General features: G+C 42.9%; 1 protein-coding gene across 2 annotated transcripts in view; it reads left to right on the top strand.

Annotated features, from left to right (window-relative positions):
- ZFYVE19 (zinc finger FYVE-type containing 19) overlaps nt 1-23,698 on the top strand; it is a 52,314-nt gene that overhangs the window by 2,037 nt on the left and 26,579 nt on the right. The window contains exons 2-4 of one of the 2 annotated variants that reach the window (XM_030215500.1): nt 13,482-13,603; nt 19,789-19,842; nt 22,245-22,405. In XM_030215500.1, coding sequence (XP_030071360.1) covers nt 13,482-13,603; nt 19,789-19,842; nt 22,245-22,405 — 337 coding nt within the window. Of the gene's footprint in view, nt 1-13,481; nt 13,604-19,788; nt 19,843-20,322; nt 20,343-22,244; nt 22,406-23,698 lie in introns of those variants that run through there. The other variant, XM_030215502.1, reaches the window with a different exon arrangement.

Below are 23,698 nucleotides of genomic sequence, written 5' to 3'. Positions count from 1 at the left end.
GTTATTTGAAAGAAATTGGTTTATGAAGTTTGAAGATTTGCGAAAGTTCTTTTCAGATGTATGACCAAAACAAAGTTAAGATTTGGGCATTAAAAAAAGATTAGTTAAGATTCCAATTGATTATTTACAGGACTAATATAAATCTGAAGAAGCAGATCCACAAATCTTAGATTTTCTTGGTGTCCACAAGCAGCAATGAAGTAGGAAAAACAAGGATTTGGAGATGGGTGAGGATAGAGTGGATCATCAGATAGATTATCTTGAATATCAAGGTCCCATACTTTTTATTTAAAAACTATAGTTTCTTTTGGTACATAAGGACTTATAGAATACAGATGCATTGTGTGCAAACAGTATTTGGTGATGAAATATTCCATTGTTGTCATTTTACCAGTCTTGTTAAAGTTCCATTTGGTGGATTTAAGAGCATGTGATAATTGAGGCCATTGTAGAAATTGAGAATTAGATGAAAATCTTTCTGCAGCTGAGTAAAAGTTTTAAGAGAACCCATTATGAATGAGCAGGCTTAAAGACCAAATACCACAATGCTGCCATTGCAGCTAGTTTGTTTTTTTTTAATCTTTTTGAATGTCATCATTATTCAAAAGTGTTACATCAAACGATTCCAGCAAATGCCTAGGAATAGTGTTGCAAAGTTTGTTGAAAGAGAAACGTTGCTGAAATAACGGGATAAATGTTCCCAATACTTAGCTTTACTATTGGTATTGGACAAGATATAGGGGCCCTTTTACTAAGCCACGTAAGCGTCTAAGTGCGCCCAACATGTGCTAAAATGGAGTTACTGTCACGTTTACAAAACAGGAAACTAGGTTGTGAGCCCTTGGGCCACTGCTGAGGAGTGGCAGCGGCAGGCAAAACCACCCCACACCAGTGACAAGGCAGAGCTTTAATGAGCAGTTAGGCTTCACCTGCACCTGGCCACTTTTCACCAAAGGTTGAGCCCTTGGCTTCAGGTCGCCGGCAGGACTTGTAGGACAGGGCAGGAACAGGATCCCAACTAGACTGAACAGGGTCAGAGGGGAAAGGAACATACAGGGACAGCAGGGCAAGGAAAGGGTAAAATAAAGGACAGGACTGAAAGCTGAAAACAGCCACTAAAACAGGGAGCAAAATACTGACTACAAGACACAAAACTAAAAGCTGCAGAGCAGCCACTGAGATACAAACAGACAAGGACTACACACAAAACTATAACCAGAGACAAGACAAACAAACAAACAACAAGCTAATCTAACTATCCACAGACTAACTAGAACAGACAAGAATCAAGGCAGGAAACCAAACTAGAAACTGGACTCAGCAGAAGTGCACCCGCACCCCAACATACCAGGGCCTTAGACGCGATGCAAAGGCAAAGCCAGAGAGTTTCAAAATGGCTAATAAGCCCAGACAGGAAAGACTCAGCTGCAGCAATCACCATGAAGCTATGGTGGCTGTGCAGGCTCAATCCAAGCAAGCAAATCTGGCAGCCTGGAAGATCTGGACCGGACTCAGCTAAAATCTGGAACGGGTGATGGTCCATAGCAGCCACCTGTACTGGCCACCAGAGGGCGAGGAAAGCACAGACGTAACAGTTACCGCCCAAGTACTGCGTGGCTGTTGTGGTAATTTCATTTTTGGTGGGAGTCCAATAAGCAAGTCTGAAAAATATTTTTTATTTTTGGGTGCGTGTAACAGACGTGCGCCAAGTGGCATTTGGCGCACTTAGGTCATTACCGCCCAGATTCTTTACCGCTAGGTCAATGGCTGGCGGTAAGGTCTGAGACCCAAAATGGACGCACAGCAATTTAGATTTCGCCGCACATCCATTTTCGGCAGAAAAAAAAGGCATTTTTTGTAGGTGCGCTGAAAATAATTCTGCGCGCGCCCAAAACACGTCTACACTACTGCAGGCCATTTTTGAGCGCACCTTATTAAAGGACCCCATAGAGAGGTAAAGGTGTACAAAGTTCCTTTTCAAACAAAAAACATGTATAGTTGTGAGTGGAGGCAATCAAATAATATCAATGATAACCTTTATTTAAAATAAAAGGCAGAGTGATAATATATGAAATCAGAGAAATTAACACCTCCTAGAATTTTAGATAATTTTAGAATTTATAAAGCAATCTGAGGTGGTTTAGATTTCCATAGAAATTGTGATAAAGTTCTGTCTATGTATTTGAAAAAAGACTGAGGTAAGGGAATAGGAAGCATACTAAGCATATAGGAGCCCTTTTACAAGGCGCAGGAGGGCTAACATGCGGGTAGCACACACCCAATTGGCACTACCGCCGTGCGCCCTGTGATAATTCCAATTTGGGGCTCGCCGAATCCCGCAGTAGGAAATAATTTTGCACCACGGGGCGCGTTCTTGTGTGATATCGTGATGTAACACACTGTTTTTTCCCCAATTTATTTTATAGCCGGAGAGTTTTGAAAAGGAATCAATAGTTGATATAAAGTAGATCATCAGCATATATTGAAAGTTTAGTCTCAAAATCACGAATTCTCAGATCTTTGTGTGTTTTGTCGAATGGACATAGCAAAAGGTTCAATGGCTAAATTAAATAAAAGGGGCGAGAGAGGGCATCCCTGTCTTGTGCCATGATGAACAGAGAAGGATAAAGAGAATTGATCATTAACAAAAATTTTAGCTTTGGGATTGAGATATGATCATTTTATTATTTGTATAAAATTTGGACGGAAACCAATCTTAAGACCTGAAATAAATATCTCCACTCAACCCTCAAAAGGCTTTCTCAGCATCTAAAGAGAGAGCTACTAATTGTTTGGGGTTCCTTTTTCTGTTTGAGTATTAGCTAATGGGAGGATATTGCAAAATAATCTGAAATTATCTGTAGTGGAGCATTGGGACATAAAGCCGTATTGATCAGAATGAATAATATGGGGTAGAACTTTGGCTAGTCTAATGGCAATTATTTTGGCATAAATTTTACTATCCAGGTTAATTACGGAAATAGGTCTATAGTTTGACACAAAATTGAGATCCCAAAATTGGAAAAACTATTGTTTGTGCTTCTGTGAAGGTACTATCTACAAATTGGTCTATATTAATCTGATTGAAAAAGGTACAAAGAAGGGGCAATAAAGCAGTCAAAAAATATTTGTAAAATTCTGCCATCTGGTCTGGGAGTCTTATTTGTTGGAAAAGAGTTTATGGCTGTTGTAATTTCATCTGGAGAGATCTGTTTTTCCAGATCTTCATATATGGAAGCATCTACATTTGTTTTATTTACTCTTATTTAGAAATCCAATGATATCATCATTGGAAGCTGTAAGTTCAGATGAATATAATTTTTGATAAAAACCTTGAAAAATTTGAGAGATATAATTTTCAGAGGTTACAACCTTATTATCTAATAGATTAGAGAAGTAACATTCATTTTAGATTTTTTCCCTTTGTATTGTTCAGAATAATAGTTAGCTCCCAAATTTGTTGATGAGCAGCAAGTTTACTGTAAATAATTATATTCTACCTTCAAGTTAGAGATAAGTTGAAGTGTTTGATATTTGGAGGATTGAGCTTGAGATAATTCTAATGATCTTATTTGGGATTCCAAAGTTTTTTAAAAGTTTTATTTTGATCCTTTAACCATTTTGCTGAGAAACCCATAATAAGTCCATGTATATATGCCTTAAAGGCATCCCACCAGATGTATAATTCAGTATCATGAGGATGATTAAATTCACGAAAGTCAGAAATACCAGTAGTGATATATTCTTCAAATCCCTGTTCATTGACAAGTTTTGCATTAAATCTCCATATTCTTCATTTTGGAGAGTAATTGGATGCCCAAAATTTTGATCTTTTAAAGGGATTATTTAAACTTTTGATGTTAAAAGACATTTTTTTATGACAGTCATATTATATGAGTAAACAGATTATATTGTAGAAGGGAGTGACCAGTATCAGATAATTATAGTGTGATAGCATCTTCTGCTTATTATTGAGGACATGGCTTAAACTTAATAACACATAACAAATAACCTTATTCAGAGATAACCTTGTGTGTGCCTCCATAAGGTAACCTGAATGGCAGATCACCTCACTTAACAGAGGTAGGCATAAGTGGAGAGCTTGAATAAGCTAACATAAGTAGTATTTCGCTATATGATAGCATTTAGAGATCATAATCCTAAAATTCACAAAAAAATGAAAGTCCAGTTATCAAATTAGTACTGAAGATTCAAAGACTCAGATAATATATGTGACTGTCTTATTAGCCAATTTGAATATTAATATGGCTGCAGTGTACAGCTAAAGCAGCAGATATACTGAGATGGATTGCCATTAAATTATTAATTCTTTCAAGAACCCACTGATGCCACATACAAGTGGTCCTCCATTATAGAATATCCAAGGTGTTCTAAATGATCATGGAGAGCTGTAGGGTCTTCAAAAGATTTAGTAGGATTAATAATGGCAACTTTCATTGTGGCTGGAAAGAAGAGACCATATTTGGTGCCAATTCTTTTTAAGTGAGAAATTGTTTTCTTTGAAGTACATTATCCTTGTGCAGGTCCGCCACAAAAATAATGATATGACCATCATTTTTAAAGGTGCTTTGGCTTTTGCCAATTGAAGGATTTGAAATGCATTCTGATAGTGTAACAATTGAGCTACAATTGGACAAGGCTTAGTGTTGCCTTGAGTGATATAAGATGGTGTCCAGTACATTCACTCAAATTCCAAGGGAGGAGTAAAGTTTGTTTGGAGGAGTTGGGTGATCCATGAACATAAAGGTCCAGCATCTGTACCCTCAGCTTTCTCTGGTAGACCCAGGATTTTAATGTTATTGCGCCAAGATCTGTTGTTTAGATCTTCAGTGTCTCTTTCGAGAGTGTGTAACTGTTTGGATACATGTGGAATGACAAGAAGCTGTTCATTGTGTTTTTAAGCGGTTTTCCGCAACAGCGATAGCCGATGATTGTGATGAAATTTGCTGTTGAAGACTGAGCAGTTTTTTTTAAATCAGAAAGTGAGTCTGTATTAGTTTTTAGTAAGTCTTTTACCTGTAAAAGTTCCTGAAATATCATCAACAAGGTCAGGAAGGGCCTTGCAAGGTGAAGGCAGATTCTGGTTAGATCTCTTTATTCCTTGATTAGGAGAATGATGATCTATTTTGAAAAGTTTCTTTGAAGCCATAGTGAAGTGATGTCTCCAAATAAAGATGAAAAAAATGCTCTCCAGTTGTATGATAACGCAATATGTTGCAGAGGTGAATGGAGCAAAAGCACTAAGCAACCATCTTGGTCAAGGCTCGAGAGCACCCCCACCCCCGACTTTCTAAAAATGGCGCCCGATAGTTAAAAGGACACTAACCTTAGCAGCCAATTAAAACTCAGCATTACACTGATTGGATGAAATTCGTTCAAACAGTGAAATAAACTAAAGGAAAATTACTTCCTAAAAGAACACTTTCCAATCAATGATCATATTTAAGCCTTTTGGGGTCCTGTTTACTAAGCCGTGCTGTAGGCACGCTAACTTTTTAGCACGGACGAAAAATTAGCACGCTAATGCTAGAGACACCCATAGGAATATATGGGTGTCTGTAGCATTAGTGCATTCTAAAAGGTTAGCATGCCTACAGCGCGGCTTAGTGAACAGGGCCCTTGGTTTCAGAGTCTTCAATCTATTAATCCAGTGTTGTTCCAATTGTAAAAGTTTTCTACCCCTGTCCCCCACCTCTTATAGAGTCCTTTACATGATCAATGATACACTTTAAGTCCTCAAATTCATGGGATTCGTACAGTGTGTCACTATTGGAGCTTCTAATTGTAGAACGCTGAATCTGTGCTGATTTAATCTAAGTTTCAAAGATTGGGTAGTTTTCCCTACATAAACTTTTACAATTGGAACAACACTGGATTAATAGATTGCAGAATTTGAAACCAAAAGGCTTAAATATGATCATTGATTGGAAAGTGTTATTTTAGTAAGTCATTTTCCTTTGGTTTACTTCACTGTTTGGATTAAATTCAATCAATGTAATGCTGAGTTTTAATTGTGTGCCAAGGTTGGCATCCTTTTAAGTATCGGGTGCTATTTTTAGAAAATGAGCAGGGGTGGAAGAATGAGTATCAAATATCTATCAGGTAATGTTCTTGTGCTGTGATTAATCCAGTAGTGTGAGTGATTGAAGCTATAATGGATCATATGAAATTTATAAATAAGCCATCTTCTTATAGGGCACATCTTGTATAAGCATGAGTGATGCTCCTGAAGAAGCTTTGAGTGAAACAGTGACGCTCCGTAGAGCGAACCAGCTGAGAATTCTGATAAGTGCCTTGCTGTATTTAATTTGCAAATGAGTTAAGGACATGCACTTTTAAATATGTAAAAAATAAAAAAAATTGTCAAGTAAGTTGATACATGCATGGATATAGATGTAAGATCACAAAGATAAAAGAAGGAAGGAGGTTTCAGCTAGTCCAGTATATTGAAAAGCAGGACAGAAATCTGAGCTTCTGAAGCCTTTTTTTTTTCTTTTTCTTTCCCTCTCCATTTCAATATCTTTGTGAGAGAATGTATTTAGTAGTTTGAATTATTATTTGCATTGGTGGAGTATTGAAGAGTTTCTAACAGCAAGTTAAAAAGCCAATTTTTGTTTATTAACTAGGGCTGAGAGCATAAAATTTTACTCAAAATTTCAAAAAGTGGTTGGCAACAGGGGCAGATTTTGGGCATGAAAAAGAAGTTAGGCGCTTAATACTGATTTTCAGCACTAGCCTGATAAATTAGGCTCATAAAGCTAGACAAATGAATATCAGGCCTAAACTTGTAATTTTAAGCTCCTAAATTTGGCTGAAAACAGGGCACAAAGTTAGGAGGCTAATTTAGGAGCTCAGCTTACCTCACTTTTAAGCCCCAAATAGACAACATCCTTCACGCCTCTACTACACTGTATTCATTCTGTTCATCCCTTTCTTCCTACATCCCTCCTACTCTCTCTCATTCTTGCTGGTTGTATCACATCTTGATTACTGCAACTCCCTGTACACTGGTCTCCCTCTGCATTCCCTGAAACGCCTGTTGTGCTTCTAGGTAGTGAGCCCTTAGACCATAGTCATAGGCCCGGCTGTGGCAGACAGATCACCTCCAAAGCCCAAGGAGAAAGGATGAAGCAGGAGACAGAAGCTGGCATAGCTGGACCCCTGGAGCTTGGCACAGCTGGACCAAGAAACAAGACCTGCAGGAATCAGGAAGTGAAACGAGCACACGCTGAAAGCGTGTCGGCCTTCAAATAAGCGAGACGCAGAGGCACTGGAAGAGGGCCTGGGACCTCCATTAAACGTCTGGTCCCGTGATGTCATCCAGGGGTGCCCTGCTGAAAGTTCCTGTCAGGCCCCGATAAGATGGGGCGTGCATGTGCACCCTAGGGGGCGGTGCTCAGCTGACACGGTGAGGCAGAGTGGAGTCCGGTTGTAGCTGGCATGGAGTGGGGCAGGCATGGAGATTTTGCAGTGGCGGAGAGTCACAGTAAGACCGTGACAGCACCTATAACTTGTTAATTGCCGTGAAGCTCCTACACAATGCTCACTGATTTGACCATGTGTCCCCCCCCCCCCCCTCCCCACTTCTCCATGCTGCCTACCTATTGCTGCCCATATCAAATTTAAAATCCTTCTGCTGGTGTATAAATCTCAGTCTCCCTCTGCTCCTCTCTACCTCAATAACTTTATCCCTTATTACCCTCTCTGTTGTCTTCACTTTCCTGTCCGAAATCTTTTGGCTCTTCCCCCTCCATCACTTCTTCGTCTTCTTGTCTCCCATGACTCTGATTTCAGGTACCTTGGCCCTAAATTCTGGAATGATTTACTACTTATCAGGAATCAACAAACGTTCTCAGCCTTTAAACAAGCCTTAAAAAACCCATCTGTTCTCATCCTCCTTCCCCACGATTAAATAACCACACTATCCCTTCCCCTTTCTCCTCTCATCCTCTCCTTTTTTTCTTTTAAATCCCTTTAGTGTTTGTAAACTGCCTTGATGCTTATGTGCAGGCCTTTGGCAGTATATCTTGTGTACTGAAATAAATAAATAAAATATTGGGCCCCTTAGCTCTTAGCCCAGTGGCATATTAAGACTCTCTTGAACCCTTAGGCATCAACACTTTGTGGATTTTTCCTTTTGCAGTGAGAGCTGTGGGTGTGGCCATATAGCAACATATGCTCAATGTGGCTTACAATTCGTCGTGGATATTGGAAATAGAAAAGAATATACATTTGGTTTATGGAGGGTTAGGGTTACATGGTGGTGAAGTACATGGTTGTATTACAGCAAAAGACGTTATAAGACATTCCTATATATATTAAAGATTATAGCCTAGAAATCAAAGAGCAAGGTGGGAAATACACCTACAGAAGTCCAAGAGAAGCCACTACAAATACAATATATGAACCCAATATGAAAACTTTGTAAAATGTGGACTGCAAATAAAGAAGAATAATGAAAAGAGATTTTATTTGCAGTTCACATTTTATATTGCTTTTATATTGTGTTCTTATTATATTGTATTTATGTTAATACATATGTTTTATCTTTTTGACATTCATTTACTTTTGAGAGTGTAGGTGTTCTATGACCCCTGAGGCAGGCTGTTTTGTACCGTCGAAACACAATCCCGTGTCATGTCTTTCTTTTGGTGCCACAATAAAGAGTCTCCTCATTCTACTACTCCCTGTGTGTAAGTCATTGTGTCATCCCCTACTTCTCCTGTTTTACCTTATAGCTTAACCCATTTATTGAAGCATGAGCTTTTGAGGACCAGAATATACTTTCAGAGGACTCTATTTCTTGAAAACTTGTGTCTCAATAAATTGGTTAGCTATAAGGTGGCACCTGCCTCTTGTCAATTTTGTTGCACCAAACTGGCGGTATATCAAATGCATGACTCTTACCCTTAAGTCTTTGTTATGTCATACAAAGAAACACATTGATATATACACAGAAGAACACAAATCCTTGCAGACTTGAAAACCACACAGGAAACAGTGAAGATAACTCAAAAAAATCTCTTGATAATACTTATTGTCTAAAAGTTTATTGGAAACAGGAAATTGTCGGTGGGGGGGAGGGGATTGAGGCAGAAAGGGAAAACTTTGGGGTAGCCGCAGGCAGCTTGTGAGGATGGCTGCTGCATTGGAGCCCCTCTGAGAAGGGAAATACATTTTTAAAGAAGACCAGGAAGGTGAGGATAAGGGAGGAGGAGATGGGCTGTGGTGGGGAGAAGGGGAAATGATGCCTGGACTGCGAGGCCCCCTGGAGCTGTGGGGCCCAGGGCAATTGCCCTGGTTAGAGCAGTGGTTCCCAAATCTGGTCCTGGAGGCATCCCAGTCAGTCAGGTTGGTGCAAATTTCTTTCATGAATATTCATTGTGGGTAGGAAAACAAACCAGCAGATCAGTATAATATCCAAAAAGACTTTATTGAGGATACCGTGTATGAAACAAATGCCCGACACAAGCCGTGTTTCGCCCAACAATAGGGCTGCGTCAGGGGCTATAATAAATAACAAACATATAAAATTAGAAATATGTGAAATTATAAAACATAAAATATATATAATTTTTATAAAACATAAAATATATATTCATTGTGGGTATCCTGAAAACCTGACTGCCTAAGATGCCTCCAAGACCAGGTTTGGGAACCACTGTGTTAAGAGTGTAATCTCTTTGAGGAATACACCCTAAACATGGTAAATGAAAAGTTAGAATAAACAAGTTGAAAAGTGCATGAGACAGTGCATAGTGGCTGGGTTGTTTCTGGTACCTCTCCTGGCCCCTCCTCAAATGCTTCATATTTGAAGATGCAGCAGCCTCCTGCTGCTCCTCTGACTCTATGGCCCAGATGCACTAAACTTTAACAACCCTGTAACGATGAAATTTTGAACCGTTGCATGCACTAAAGGGCATTTTCCGATGACACTAGCAGCTAACGAAAACGGAATGCAAACGAGTCACTTCCAATTCAGACGTGAAGAATTTGCAATGCACTAACCATACCGACAATTATAACGAATCACTTACCGTCTGAAATTTAACGTGAGCTCAGACCTGTCGTTAAGGCCTGAGCTGTCATCTCCCTGCTTCCCCCTGCACCTTAAATTCCATGCTGGCATGTTGAAAAACAAAATTAAAAACACAAAACGTGGCTCCCCGCTTTCCTCTGCATAAAAAACAAATGGAAAGAAAATAAAATCAAAAAAGGGAGGGGGCAAAGGCGCTCGTCAAGAGCGTCCTTCACGGACGTCCTTGCCCCCGCCCCACCTCACCCGAGTTTGCCACTGCTCCCCGCTTCCCCCCTGCTTCAAAACCAAATTCAAAATAAAAATAAAAAACTTTTAAGCACAGATTTTAGAAACTTGTAATGCTGCCCCGGCACCCCTCCCTTCCTCTGTTTCCCAGCACCGCCCCCCTGAGATCGTCGCCGCCGCTCCCCCCCTCCTTCCTACCGGGCCCGCGCAGCGCCTCTCACCTCTCTGTGAAGGCGCTGCACGGGCAAGAAAAACAGCACAGCTGATGCCTCTTCTAGTCTTGGCGTCTCTCCTTCGCTCCTGGGCCCGCCCCCATCTGACGTTACATCAGACGGGGGCGGGCCCAGGAGCGAAGGAGAGACGCCAAGACTAGAAGAGGCATCAGCTGTGCCCGGTAGGAAGGAGGGGGGGCCCGGTGGAGGGGGGAGCGGCGGCCACGATCTCAGGGGGGCGGCACACGGGGGCAGAGAATGGCGGGAGGCGGAGCTGGGAAACAGAGGAAGGGAGGGGTGCCGGGGCAGCATTACAAGTTTCTAAAATCTGGGCTTAAAAGATTTTTATTTTTATTTTGAATTTGGTTTTGAAGCAGGGGGAAAGCGGGGAGCAGTGGCAAACTCGGGTGAGGCGGGGCGGGGACAAGGACGTCCGTGAAGGACGCTCCTGATGAGCGCCTTTGCCTCCTCCCGAAACACACGTGTTTGTGTTTTGTTTTTGTTTTTTGGTAGTGTTGACATTTGTGGCATGCGCAGAGCAGCCAGCATAACGCTTGGCTGCTCTGCACATGCTTTAGGGGCTGATTACCGACTGGGATTACACATGCTTTAGGGGCTGATTACCGACGGGGATTACACAGGTTTGATGCATTGTACTTTACAGTACCGCACCGAACTTGTGAGACTTGTTTTTTTGGTGCATTCTTCGTTTTTAAAAATTCGTTAGGGACTTTAACGTTTTAGATTTTTTAATGTTTGGTTGATGCATCTGGGCCTAATTGCATTGAAAGTACAAAGTCTCATCATCGCTCTGCTTACCATCCAGTGGTGGTGGCAATACTAAATCACTCATTCTCCGCTGTCAAGGAGTCTCACCACTCTGGTGTACTCACTGGGACTGGCAATAGCATAAACATCCACTGCTCAGTATGCTCTTTATCCCATTTGTTTACTTGCCTGACATGGTTGGCCACTTCACCAAAGGTCTGCAGTTGTGCTTATAGATGATCAGACAGAATGTTGCGAAGGCTTTGTTCATCTGACATTTCACTTTTGCAAAACTTGCCTAAATAGCAGAACATTGATTGTTTTTTATCTGCGTGCTGATTTTGTGTGTGTATGTGTATGTATATATCTATATCTATATCTATCTATCTATATATCTATATCTATATATATCTATATCTATATATATATATATATATATATATATATATATACAGTGGTGGAAATAAGTATTTGATCCCTTGCTGATTTTGTAAGTTTGCCCACTGACAAAGACATGAGCAGCCCATAATTGAAGGGTAGGTTATTGGTAACAGTGAGAGATAGCACATCACAAATTAAATCCGGAAAATCACATTGTGGAAAGTATATGAATTTATTTGCATTCTGCAGAGGGAAATAAGTATTTGATCCCCCACCAACCAGTAAGAGATCTGGCCCCTACAGACCAGGTAGATGCTCCAAATCAACTCGTTACCTGCATGACAGACAGCTGTCGGCAATGGTCACCTGTATGAAAGACACCTGTCCACAGACTCAGTGAATCAGTCAGACTCTAACCTCTACAAAATGGCCAAGAGCAAGGAGCTGTCTAAGGATGTCAGGGACAAGATCATACACCTGCACAAGGCTGGAATGGGCTACAAAACCGTCAGTAAGACGCTGGGCGAGAAGGAGACAACTGTTGGTGCCATAGTAAGAAAATGGAAGAAGTACAAAATGACTGTCAATCGACAAAGATCTGGGGCTCCATGCAAAATCTCACCTCGTGGGGTATCCTTGATCATGAGGAAGGTTAGAAATCAGCCTACAACTACAAGGGGGGAACTTGTCAATGATCTCAAGGCAGCTGGGACCACTGTCACCACGAAAACCATTGGTAACACATTACGACATAACGGATTGCAATCCTGCAGTGCCCGCAAGGTCCCCCTGCTCCGGAAGGCACATGTGACGGCCCGTCTGAAGTTTGCCAGTGAACACCTGGATGATGCCGAGAGTGATTGGGAGAAGGTGCTGTGGTCAGATGAGACAAAAATTGAGCTCTTTGGCATGAACTCAACTCGCCGTGTTTGGAGGAAGAGAAATGCTGCCTATGACCCAAAGAACACCGTCCCCACTGTCAAGCATGAAGGTGGAAATGTTATGTTTTGGGGGTGTTTCTCTGCTAAGGGCACAGGACTACTTCACCGCATCAATGGGAGAATGGATGGGGCCATGTACCGTACAATTCTGAGTGACAACCTCCTTCCCTCCGCCAGGGCCTTAAAAATGGGTCGTGGCTGGGTCTTCCAGCACGACAATGACCCAAACATACAGCCAAGGCAACAAAGGAGTGGCTCAGGAAGAAGCACATTAGGGTCATGGAGTGGCCTAGCCAGTCACCAGACCTTAATCCCATTGAAAACTTATGGAGGGAGCTGAAGCTGCGAGTTGCCAAGCGACAGCCCAGAACTCTTAATGATTTAGAGATGATCTGCAAAGAGGAGTGGACCAAAATTCCTCCTGACATGTGTGCAAACCTCATCATCAACTACAGAAGACGTCTGACCGCTGTGCTTGCCAACAAGGGTTTTGCCACCAAGTATTAGGTCTTGTTTGCCAGAGGGATTAAATACTTATTTCCCTCTGCAGAATGCAAATAAATTCATATACTTTCCACAATGTGATTTTCCGGATTTAATTTGTGATGTGCTATCTCTCACTGTTACTAATAACCTACCCTTCAATTATGGGCTGCTCATGTCTTTGTCAGTGGGCAAACTTACAAAATCAGCAAGGGATCAAATACTTATTTCCACCACTGTATATATATATATGAAAAATAAATATTTAACATGGTATTGTTGAAATAAAGAATATCTGATTATTGTATATAGTGATATTAAATATGGACCACTTTGTATTTTATCAGCTTATACCAGTAACCCAGACTTTTTGTGTTTGGCACTGTGACTTACTCTTTTGTCTTCCCTCAGTGTGGGTGTAAGGGCTGTGGACGATCATTTTGTTCTGGCTGTCTGACCTTCACTGCCATTGTTCCTCGCTGTGGAAACACTAAACAAAAAGTGTGCAAGCAGTGCCATGAAGAAATAGCCAGGTAAATCTATTTGCTGTGGGTCCTTATATTTTACTCAGTGGGGGCACTATATCCAATAGTTAATACAAGGCCAATGCACACAGGTTCAAATTTTCCCACTTCAATGGACCTCAGTGGCGACTCATTTCACACAAGGAACTTCACCTCACTATTCACTCAATTCTTTATCGGTCCTAATTAATTTACTAGCTTATTACCTTCACCTTTATTATTCATCACTATCACAATTAAATTTAAACTTATCTTAATCTTAAATGTCTTTTGTCAGGACCTTAGCCAACATGGGCCATGTTTCACAAGTGCTGTGTCGGGCCTAAGGGACCATGGTGTTCAAAAAATATATCCATCTTTGTTCTCTATAGTTTAATTATGAATCTTTATCACCCCTCTCCCATCCCAGTTCTAACTTATCTGTAATCTACCACCATATATCAGTTTCAATGTGTTTTTCTACCCAGTGGACCACTAATGGGGCCATTACAACCTTACAGTGTATTCGCAACCTATGTTCAGTGAATCTCACCTTGATTGGTCTTGAAGATCTCCCTATATAAATTAATTCAAAAGGCCATTGTATGGCATAAATAATTGCTTCTGATTAACAAGTAGTATTCAATCTAGATTCGATAGTTGAAACTATCACCTTCAAGAGTGGTACTACACCACTGACAGTTGCCAAACTGCCTATGCCCCAGTGTTACAGCCCTATCCGATGAATAGTTTATCCTTTTGTATGATAGTATTTTAGTCAGAGCTTTACCTTTCAAATAAGCAATGAGAGACCGCTCTTGAAAACATTTATGAATTGTCAACACTTTCCAATATTTAAATAATAATGTTACCACTGACGACACATGTGTACAAAATGGAAGTACTACTACTAGTCTATTATTTTGAGCATAATTACTTTTGTATTGTAAAAGGGCTTCTCAATGTGCAGCCTGTAATAGGCTTTCTTAATCACTGATCTTGGGTTGCCTGTCATTCTAAATCTCTGGAATAAGGACTCTGTATGATTTTCAAATTCAGCTACAGACAGTGGTGTGCTGGTAAATTTTTAACAGGCTCTCTCCGCGGTCCACCTCTGCGCCCCCCCCCCCCCCCCAAAATTGCAGAGCTGGCTTTAGCCGGGGGGGGGGGGGGGGCAATGCATTACTCTCTCCAGGAAAAAAAATTAAATGATCCCAGGTTCCAATCTAATTCATGTTTAATGTGGGATAAAATGCCATAAGTAAATAAATATAAACTTTTAATCTTGAGCACCTGATTTTCAAAGTGAACATATTCCAAACACTATAATGAAAATAAAATGATTTTTTTTCTACCTTTGTTGTCTGGTGACTGTTTTTCTGATCATGCTGGCCCAGTATCCGATTCTGCTGCTATCTGTCCTCTTAACTCCGTTTCCAGTGCTTCCTTTCCATTTATTTCTTTCTTCCTTTCTTCTTCATTTCTGGTCCTCAGCTTCTGCCTATTTTCTTCATCCATGTGCAGTTTTTCTCCTCTCTTCCTTTTCCCTCATCTCATCTCCTTCCTCACTCTTCTCTCCCCTCCATCCATGTCCAGCATTTCTTCTCTCTCCCCTCCTCTCCTCTGCCCTGCATGCACCCATGTCCAGCAGTGACCCTCCTCTCCCCTACCCTGCCCTGCATGCACCTATAGCGACCCTTCTCTCCCCTCCCCTCCATTCACAAATGCCCAGCGACTCCCTTCTCTCCCCTGCCACCCCCTCCTGAGTTTGGCGAATTCAACTCCCTCCGGATCCAGTCCCTTACGTCAGCGACTTCACGAATTCTTCGGGGTCGCTGCAAGCGCTGACTCTCCTCCGCTGGCGCTGCAGGTTCGCGATTCAAAATGGCTGCCGAGACTTACAAGGGCGGCCTCCAAGACTTCGGCAGAAGTCTCGCGAGGCCGCCTCTGGAAGTCTCGGCGGCCATTTTAAAAATGCGAACCTGCAGCGCCAGCGTGGGAGAGTCAGCGCTTGCAGCGACCCCGAAGAATTCGTGAAGTCGCTGACGTAAGGGACTGGATTGGAAGGGAGGAAGAGAGCCGGCTCACGCAATTCAACAACTGGCTCGCAAGAGCCAAGCAAAGTTAACAACTGGCTCTTGCGAGCCGGTGCGAGCCGGCTTCAGCACACCACTGGCTACAGATGAACGAATTGGCTACTTTATAAGTAACCTAGAACATAGTCTGTAGGGATGAAAACTGTTTGAAAATATCTTTATTGAATCAGAGAATCACAAAATATGCGTACAACAAAGTGCATCAAAGCGCTACAACAAAGCACATTACACATCAGAACAGAATGCACAAAGGCAAAATTCGAACTTAACAAACTCATCCCCAACTTTCTAGATACCAAAAACAAACATCAACTCCCATCCTCTGATTCATAGTTTCTTAATTTTATCCCCTCCCCTCCCCCCCTCCTACCACACGAACACTCAAAGAGGTAGGTCTCCCGCAGCAGTCTCTGATACATACAAAGAAACATATCTGCTCCAAATGTCTCGGTACTGACAATGCCCCACTGAAACCGAAAAGGGAAGTGAGCAGCCAGCTTGCCATTTCCTGCATAAAACCATGCCAGGCAGCTATTGAGGGGGGAGCCGGGTCAGGCCAGGACTGTAAAATACACTTTTTGATAAGGAAGGTCGCTACTAACACAAACTTACACTGTGCCTCCCCAAGGCCCTTCTGTGACAAGTGAGCCGCACTACCGAGTAAGACCAATCAAATGCACAACACAAAGTGTCTTCAGTGGCTCTCAGTGCACCGACCCAGAACATAGACAATGGCGGACACTCCATAAAGGAATGCAGGAAGGTGCCAACACTAGCCGTGCATTTAACGCACAAATCACTCTCCCACAACCCCATGGCCTTTCCCCTCTGCTTGGTAATGCTGATATAATCTCGCGTCCAAAAAATCCAACTCTATATCACTAAGTATAGTGAACTATAGATTCTCCATCAATGTATTTAACCAAGAAATGAACTGTTCCAGAGATTGTTCTTCTTCTCACACAAAAATATATATCATCAGGGAATCGTTTCCAGCATTGTATATATTTAAACCAGTGTTTCCCCAAGTCCAGTCCTGGAGTACCCCTTGCCAGTCAGGGTTCCAGGATATCCACAATGAATATGCATGAAAAGATTTGCATATAATGGAGGCAGTGTATACTAATTAAGTTCATGCATATTCATTGTGGATATTCTGAAAACCTGATTGGCAAGGGGTACTCCAGGACCGAACTTGGGAAACACTAATTTAAACCATTCTGAGGGGTAAATATATTTCTCCTCAAAAACTGTTACCACCAGAGTAGCCACTGAAGGTGCTACCAACGCTCCTGTGTCTACTCCTTGAATTTATTGCTAGGTAAGAATGTTCATACGGATTTTAGTGCATTTTTAGTAAATGTAGATTTATTATCATTAATTTGTGTGCCGATAAGAATTCTATTGTTTTAGGACCATGCCCTGATGCAACACTGGTGAAACATGGCCCATGCTGGATAAGATCCTTACAGAAGACATTTAAGATTAAAATAAGTTTAACTTTAATTTTGAGAGTAATGTATAGTAAAGGTGAAAGTAATAAACCAATAAAGTAGGACCAATGAAGAATTGAGTGAATAGTGAGGTGAAGTTCCTTGTGTGAAACGAGTTGCCACTGAGGTTCGTTGAAGTGGAAAAATTGGAACCTGTGTGATGATGATTTACTGTGTTGGGCTTGTATCAGCTATTGGAAATAACCAGTTAAAACATTAGGTATTAGCACATTTCTGTTACCAACCTAGTTTTGTTCTGTTTTTAGTGTACTCTGTATAGAAACAGAATTGGTACCAGAGTTGCAGGGCTGTGCCTAGGGTCTCTGGCGCCCCCCTGCAGACTATCAGTTGGGCCCCCCCCCCCCCCCCCCCCCCGGTGAAAATGATCGCTCACCACTTGCCACACTGACAGGAATTGTCAGCAATATTCTTAGAAACAAATTGCTATACATTGCAAAATAAGATAGCAGATGTAAATTCTCAAAGTGGACATATTCCAAACACTAAAATGAAAATAAAATGATTTTTTTCTACCTTTGTTGTCTGGTGACTTTCTTTTTCTGATCATGCTGGCCCAGTATCTGATTCTGCTGCTATCTGTCCTCTTAACTCCGTTTCCAGGGCTTCCTTTCCATTTATTTCTTTCCTTTCCTCCTTTCTTCTTCATTTCTGGTCCTCAGCTTCTGCCTGTTTTCTTCATCCATGTGCAGTTTTTCTCCTCTCTTCCTTTTCCCTCATTTCATCTCCTTCATCTCTCTTCCCTCGCCTTTATGTCCAGCAATTTCTCCTCTCTCCCTGAGCCCTGCCCTGCAATCCATATCCATCCATGCCCATCTGTCCCCTGCCCCCTCCATTCATCCCTGACCCTATCCAGCAATTCCCTCTCTCTCTCTTCCATGAACCCTGCCCTCCCTCTTCTCCCCCCCCCTTCCAACATCCCTTTCCTTTTTTTCTTTTAAATTTACCTCCGTCCGGCAGCACAGGCGCAGCGTCAGTGCAGGAGGCGGCACTCCCGACATGTCTAGCCTTCCCCTTCGCTCATGTTCTGCCTTCTTCTGACGTCAAGGAAATGACGTCAGAGGAAGGCGGAACATGAGCGAAGGGGAAGGCTAGACACGTCGGGAGCGCCGCCTCCTGCACTGACGCTGCGCTGCCGGACGGAGGTAAAATTAAAAGGATTAAAAAAGGAAAGGGATCTTGCTGCGGGAGAGAAGAGGGCGCGGGCAGTTGGACAATCGGAGCAGGAGGGAGAGGTAAGCATGGTGCGGCGGCGCCCCCCCTGCCATGCTTACCCCGCTTACCGTATTGGCATGGCCCTGCAGACTTGTTCGGTCTGTTTTCCCTGCTTATTGCAGTATCACAGACTCAGACTTCAGCCTCAGTTTCCTGCTGCTGAGGATCTTCCATAGTTGGAGGGTATTCCATGCATCCAATACTTATTTTTTTGTAAATAAATGTTTCCATCTTACTTCCTGAGTCTGATCTTTCCAAATTCCTATCATAATTGCATGCCTTAGAAAATGTAGAAAGAAGACTGAAAGACTACTCAAATGGTGAAGTAGAAAAGGGAAAGGGAAATGGGACTGAGGTTTTTGCAACTACATTCAAAGCGGTTTACATATATTCAGGTACTTATTTTGTACCAGGGGCAATGGAGGTTTAAGTGACTTGCCCAGAGTCACAAGGAGCTGCAGTGGGACTCGAACTCAGTTCCCCAGGATCAAAGTCCACTGCAGTAACCACTAGGCTACTCCTCCACTCGTCCACCAGAAAAGGCAATTAAAGTCCAAAATGATGGAAGCAGTTCCAAATGAGGAAAATAGGAAAGAGCAGAAGTACTGGCAAGAGGGATGTAAACTGGGCAATATTCAAAATGATTAAAGCGGGCAGGAGAGACTCCTTCCCACATAAATCGCTTGTCTGTGGCTAACCGCTGATATCAATGGTGCTTAACTGGTTAGCACCGCTGAATATTTGTAGTTAGCGCCTGCGTTGAAGCTTGCTAACTTGTGGTACTTCCAGGGGCGGAGTTGGGGTCAAGGGTCATGGATTTGGTATACCTCCTTTCTGTGATACAACCAAAGCAGTATACATGGTGTGGAGAAGTGACCTAGTGGTTAGAGCACCAGCCTTGACATCTAGAGGTGGCAGGTTCAAATCCCACTGCTGCTCCTTGTGATCTTGGGCAAGTCACTTAGCCCTCCACTGCCTCTGGTACAAACATAGATTGTGAGCCCTCCAAGGACAGTGAAATACCAGTGTACCTGAATGTAACTCACCTTGAACTACTACTGAAAAAGGTGTGAGCAAAATCTAAATAAATAAATAATATGCAGGTACTTTCACAGTCCTTAGTGGGCTGACAGTCTAAGTTTTGTACCTGTGGCAATGGAGGATTAAGTGACTTGCCCAAGGAGCTGCAGTTCCACAGATTTTCAGACCACTGCACTAACCATTAGTCTTGAATAGGAACAATGTGTGGGCTTAGAAAATGAGGGAGGTCCCAACTGCTGGCTCTTAAGGCCTGCATTAACATCATTTAGGTGTTATGGAAGGAGACAAAGGGTGAAAGCAGAATACTTATTTTACAGTATCTGTTTTTATTCACTGCGCTTTCTTGTCACAGCGGGGTCTCTCAGAAGAACATGGCAAAGTGGTCTCCGCCAGAGAACTATAAAAAGTAAGTTTGAGAGTGGCACAGTGTTGGAGATTCCCCAGCACTGTGGTGCTTTCGTTCTTTCCTGCTTGCAGCATTATGCTAATTTTTTCTTACTGATGGCTATTTCCTTTTGTGTGTTTTTATTTATATAACGTAGGAGTCTTTTACTAAGCTGAGGTGTAAAGTGGCCTTAGCATGTCCTTACGTGGGTTTTTCCCCGCACACTAAGGCCATTTTTACCATATCCTATTAATGGTCATGCACTGATATTAGCGCACAGCCATTAAAAAAATATTAGCATGCAAGCTCTTACCGACATATTTTGTAGGTGGTAAGAGTTCACGTGCTAATCTTGTGTTAATCAGTTAGCATTCAGTAACGTAGCTGTACTAACTGATTAGCACAGCAACGCCCACTCTCTGCCCCCTCCCCCCCCAGACATGCCCCTTTCACAATAAAATTAATCTTTTTTTTTAGCGCAGATCAGGAAATTTCCACAGGATGCCTGAGCACGTCCCGCAGTAAGCCATTTTAAGGTGAAGTAAGCTCCCTTAATTTGAACTGTTACCCTGGGATTTCCCTGGTACTTGGACCCAGATTGGCCATTGTCAGAGGAGCTGATGTAGAGGACGTACGTTAGAGCTGTGTACTGATGGCTTAGTTCACAGTTTTTAACTCAATTTGAACGCACAATATTTGCTCCTCAGTGGAGTAAACCATTTGCATGCCATTAAACACTTACATTACTCTGCTGAGGCCACAGATGAGCTAATGGTTCTTTGCATTCCTTGTATGCGGTGATCAAACATTTCTACTCAGACACCCTGAGAATGTAAGTTATACCCATCTTTTACTAGTAGCAGATGGAAATCACCACAATCAGGTAGATACTCGGGTACAGCTAATTATTCATACACCAGGAATCACAGCATAAAGGTGGATAGTGCTGCTTTGCATTGGAGAACAAATAGCACAATCGGGAAGATAATTACAACAGGCAGATAATTAGCAGGAGTTGCAGGGGACAGGCATGGAGAAATTCCCTTATATGGAAGTTAAACCTGCTCCATACATCCCATGATGCACCAGGCAGGGTGCTGTCATTTTGAGGTGGTGCCTGCCGAGTAGGAGGGAGTACTAGTCACCCTCCTCCTCCAACTTCTGAGGTACTGGGGCAGGGGTTAGGGGGATCCCTCCACCTCTGGCTCACCAGGGAAAGCTTTTCTGTGTGGGAAGATCAAGTCGAGCCCACTGTCGTGGGTCACACTGGACCCATTGTGGCGGCCAGGGGGCGGAAGAGGACAAGGGTCCCATTGGACCACCAGGCTGTTTTTTATTGGCTTGCAGGGTCTGGGGGTGTCCACTAGACCCCACCGGGGCCCTACCAGTGGGGGTATCTGGTTGTCCCCTGGACCCCCAGGGCTGACACTTGATAGCCGGCTGACACAGCCAATGTCCTGGGCATGCATTCAAAGGTTGTGCTTAACACACAACTTTTGAACGCATGTGCCATCTGCTCAATTTGCTCTCACGATGGAAGCTAATAGCGTGCATATTATTTGCATACTGTTAGCTGTGATCATGAGGGAGTTAGGTCAGTGTGCTGCTGTGACGGTAAAACTCCAGCGCTGTTCCCTGCAGCACTGGAGTTTTGATCATCAGGGCCAGAGTCCCTGCATGCAACCTAAGAATTGTTAGTGAGTCTCGATTAAGAGTCCTACAAACTCTCACAATAGAGATCATATTTAGCTTCTCAGGAGGCAGGTGGCTTCTCTAGCCAATCAGAAAAATGCAGGACTTTCAGGTCGACGTCCTGTTTATTGCAAAAAAAAATAAGTTTTCAAACTGCAAACTGACTTGTAGACTTTTTCTCTACTTTGACCAAAATGTAACTCAGGCCCAATTGTTTGAAAGGTCATAGGTTGGCCCAGTGGCTGAATGGAAGATCCCTGGTAAGGCCCCTGAGTCAGCCCTCACCCCAGGCTAGCTGGGGATGTCCATAGACCCTGTGGATGTGAGGGAGTCATGACCCTCATTTAAGGACAGTCTTAGCAGCTCGATTCAAAACCTGTGATACATATTCTGGACAGAGCTCTATTGAATGTAGTTACCAGACTACAAATAGTGTGAAGTCCACCGTCCCAGTACTGGTTCCAATTAAGCAGGAAGAAGAAAGAGAAAGTAGGGACTACCAGGTTAGCAAAGAAAAGAAAACATAAAGATCTATCCATTGTGCTGTTTTTTCTTCTCCCCCATACTTGCCTAAGTCCCAGCAGAACCCTGGAACAGGAGTGAGGCCCAGTCCCGTATTATTCTCTACAGTACATATTCACTTCTAGGCCGGTGTGAAACCCAAGGGTAAGGACATTAGGCGAGATATTTGAATATTTAATACCCCTCTCCCCTTGTGTTTGTTATTGGAGGCGTGTAGCAGCTCTTGAGGGAAAGCAGAACCAGCTGGGAAGTTCACAACAGGGTCCATTAAGAGCCCCAGCGGTGTCGGGCCTAAAGTATGAGAATTTGGCAAAGGAGGATAGAGCTATTGCGGAGAGACTGGAGAGGCTAAGACAAGATACCAAACCCAGTGAGTATGCTGTTGCAACAAGCATTGTGGAGTTTATTTTATAATGCATTTGTGAAGCAGCTTTTACATGGGGAAACTGGCTGATATAAACCTGTGTTTGGGTATATGCTCGTAAAAACTAGGCACAATGCAAGATTGTCTCCTCCTACATGATCCACATGTATAGGGTTACCATATTTGCAGAGACAAAAAAGAGGACATAAAAAATTAAATGTTGCCCTAGCACACCTCTAGCCCCACCGCTGCCACACAGTCACCTTGATCCCCCAAGAAAGCCAGATTCTATAAGCAGTGAAAATACTGGTGAAAGTAACAGAAATGCATTTTATTTCGTAGTCTAAATAAAAAATTAGAAAAGATGTACATTTCCAAAAAAACAAACATCCATGAGCAGCATGTCCTCCTTTCCTTTCCCTCCCATCCTTGAGAAGCATGTCCCCCTCTTCTCTCCATCCCCTTCTGTCCACATGCTGAATTTCCCCCATTCCCATCCCTCCCCTCCATGTACAGCATGTCCCCCTGTCCTCGTCCTTCCTTCCCATCCACAAGCAGCTGCCTCCTTTCCTTCCCATCCATGAGCAGCTTGCCTCTTTCACAAGCAGCTTTTCCCCTCCCCTCCCGGGTGTACCTTGCAGCCCTGGTGGTCTAGTGACCTCTTCGGGGCAGGGAAGAACCCCACTCTTTCCTGCCTTCTGCCGCTGACCTCCCCACTGCCACTGCTTCTTGAAAATGGCTACCGAGACTTCAAATGGTGGCCTCGCAAGACTTCAGCGAAGTCTTGGCAGCCATTTTCAAGAAGTGACAGTAGCAGGGAGGTCACCGGGCAGAAAACAGTGGAGTTCTTCATGTCCCGAAGAGGCCACTAGACCACCAGGGTGCTCTACAGTAGGCTTGGGGTGGGGGGAGGAGAGAACAGCAAGCCTGTCTGCCTGCCAACCAACCCGCCAGCCAGCCCAGAAACCTAGACAAACTGGATGGCTGGAAAAAAAACCCCCGACAGTTCCCCTGAAGAGGAGGACATGTCCGGGGAAATCTGGACGTATGGTAACCCTACGTGTGTAGGCATTCCTGGAGGCCTAGTTTGGGAAGAGCTGGGATAGTGATGGCATGTGTGTATTATATAAAATGCGTATACAGGAGGTATGCAGGTGATTCTGTAAGGAGCTGTCTAGATTTATGTACTAGTATTCTAGTTATTTGTGTGCATAAGTGGACTCGTATGTGCGTGAGACTGTATTTTGATTACACACTATTCCGTGAGTACATGCCATTAATTGATGGCCTATACTGTAC

Source organism: Microcaecilia unicolor, chromosome 9, assembly GCF_901765095.1.
Source record: "Microcaecilia unicolor chromosome 9, aMicUni1.1, whole genome shotgun sequence".
NCBI classification, from domain to species: Eukaryota; Metazoa; Chordata; class Amphibia; order Gymnophiona; family Siphonopidae; genus Microcaecilia; species Microcaecilia unicolor.
The sequence above is the reverse complement of the archived record's forward strand: the minus strand, read 5'-3'. Positions and strand labels throughout refer to the sequence as shown.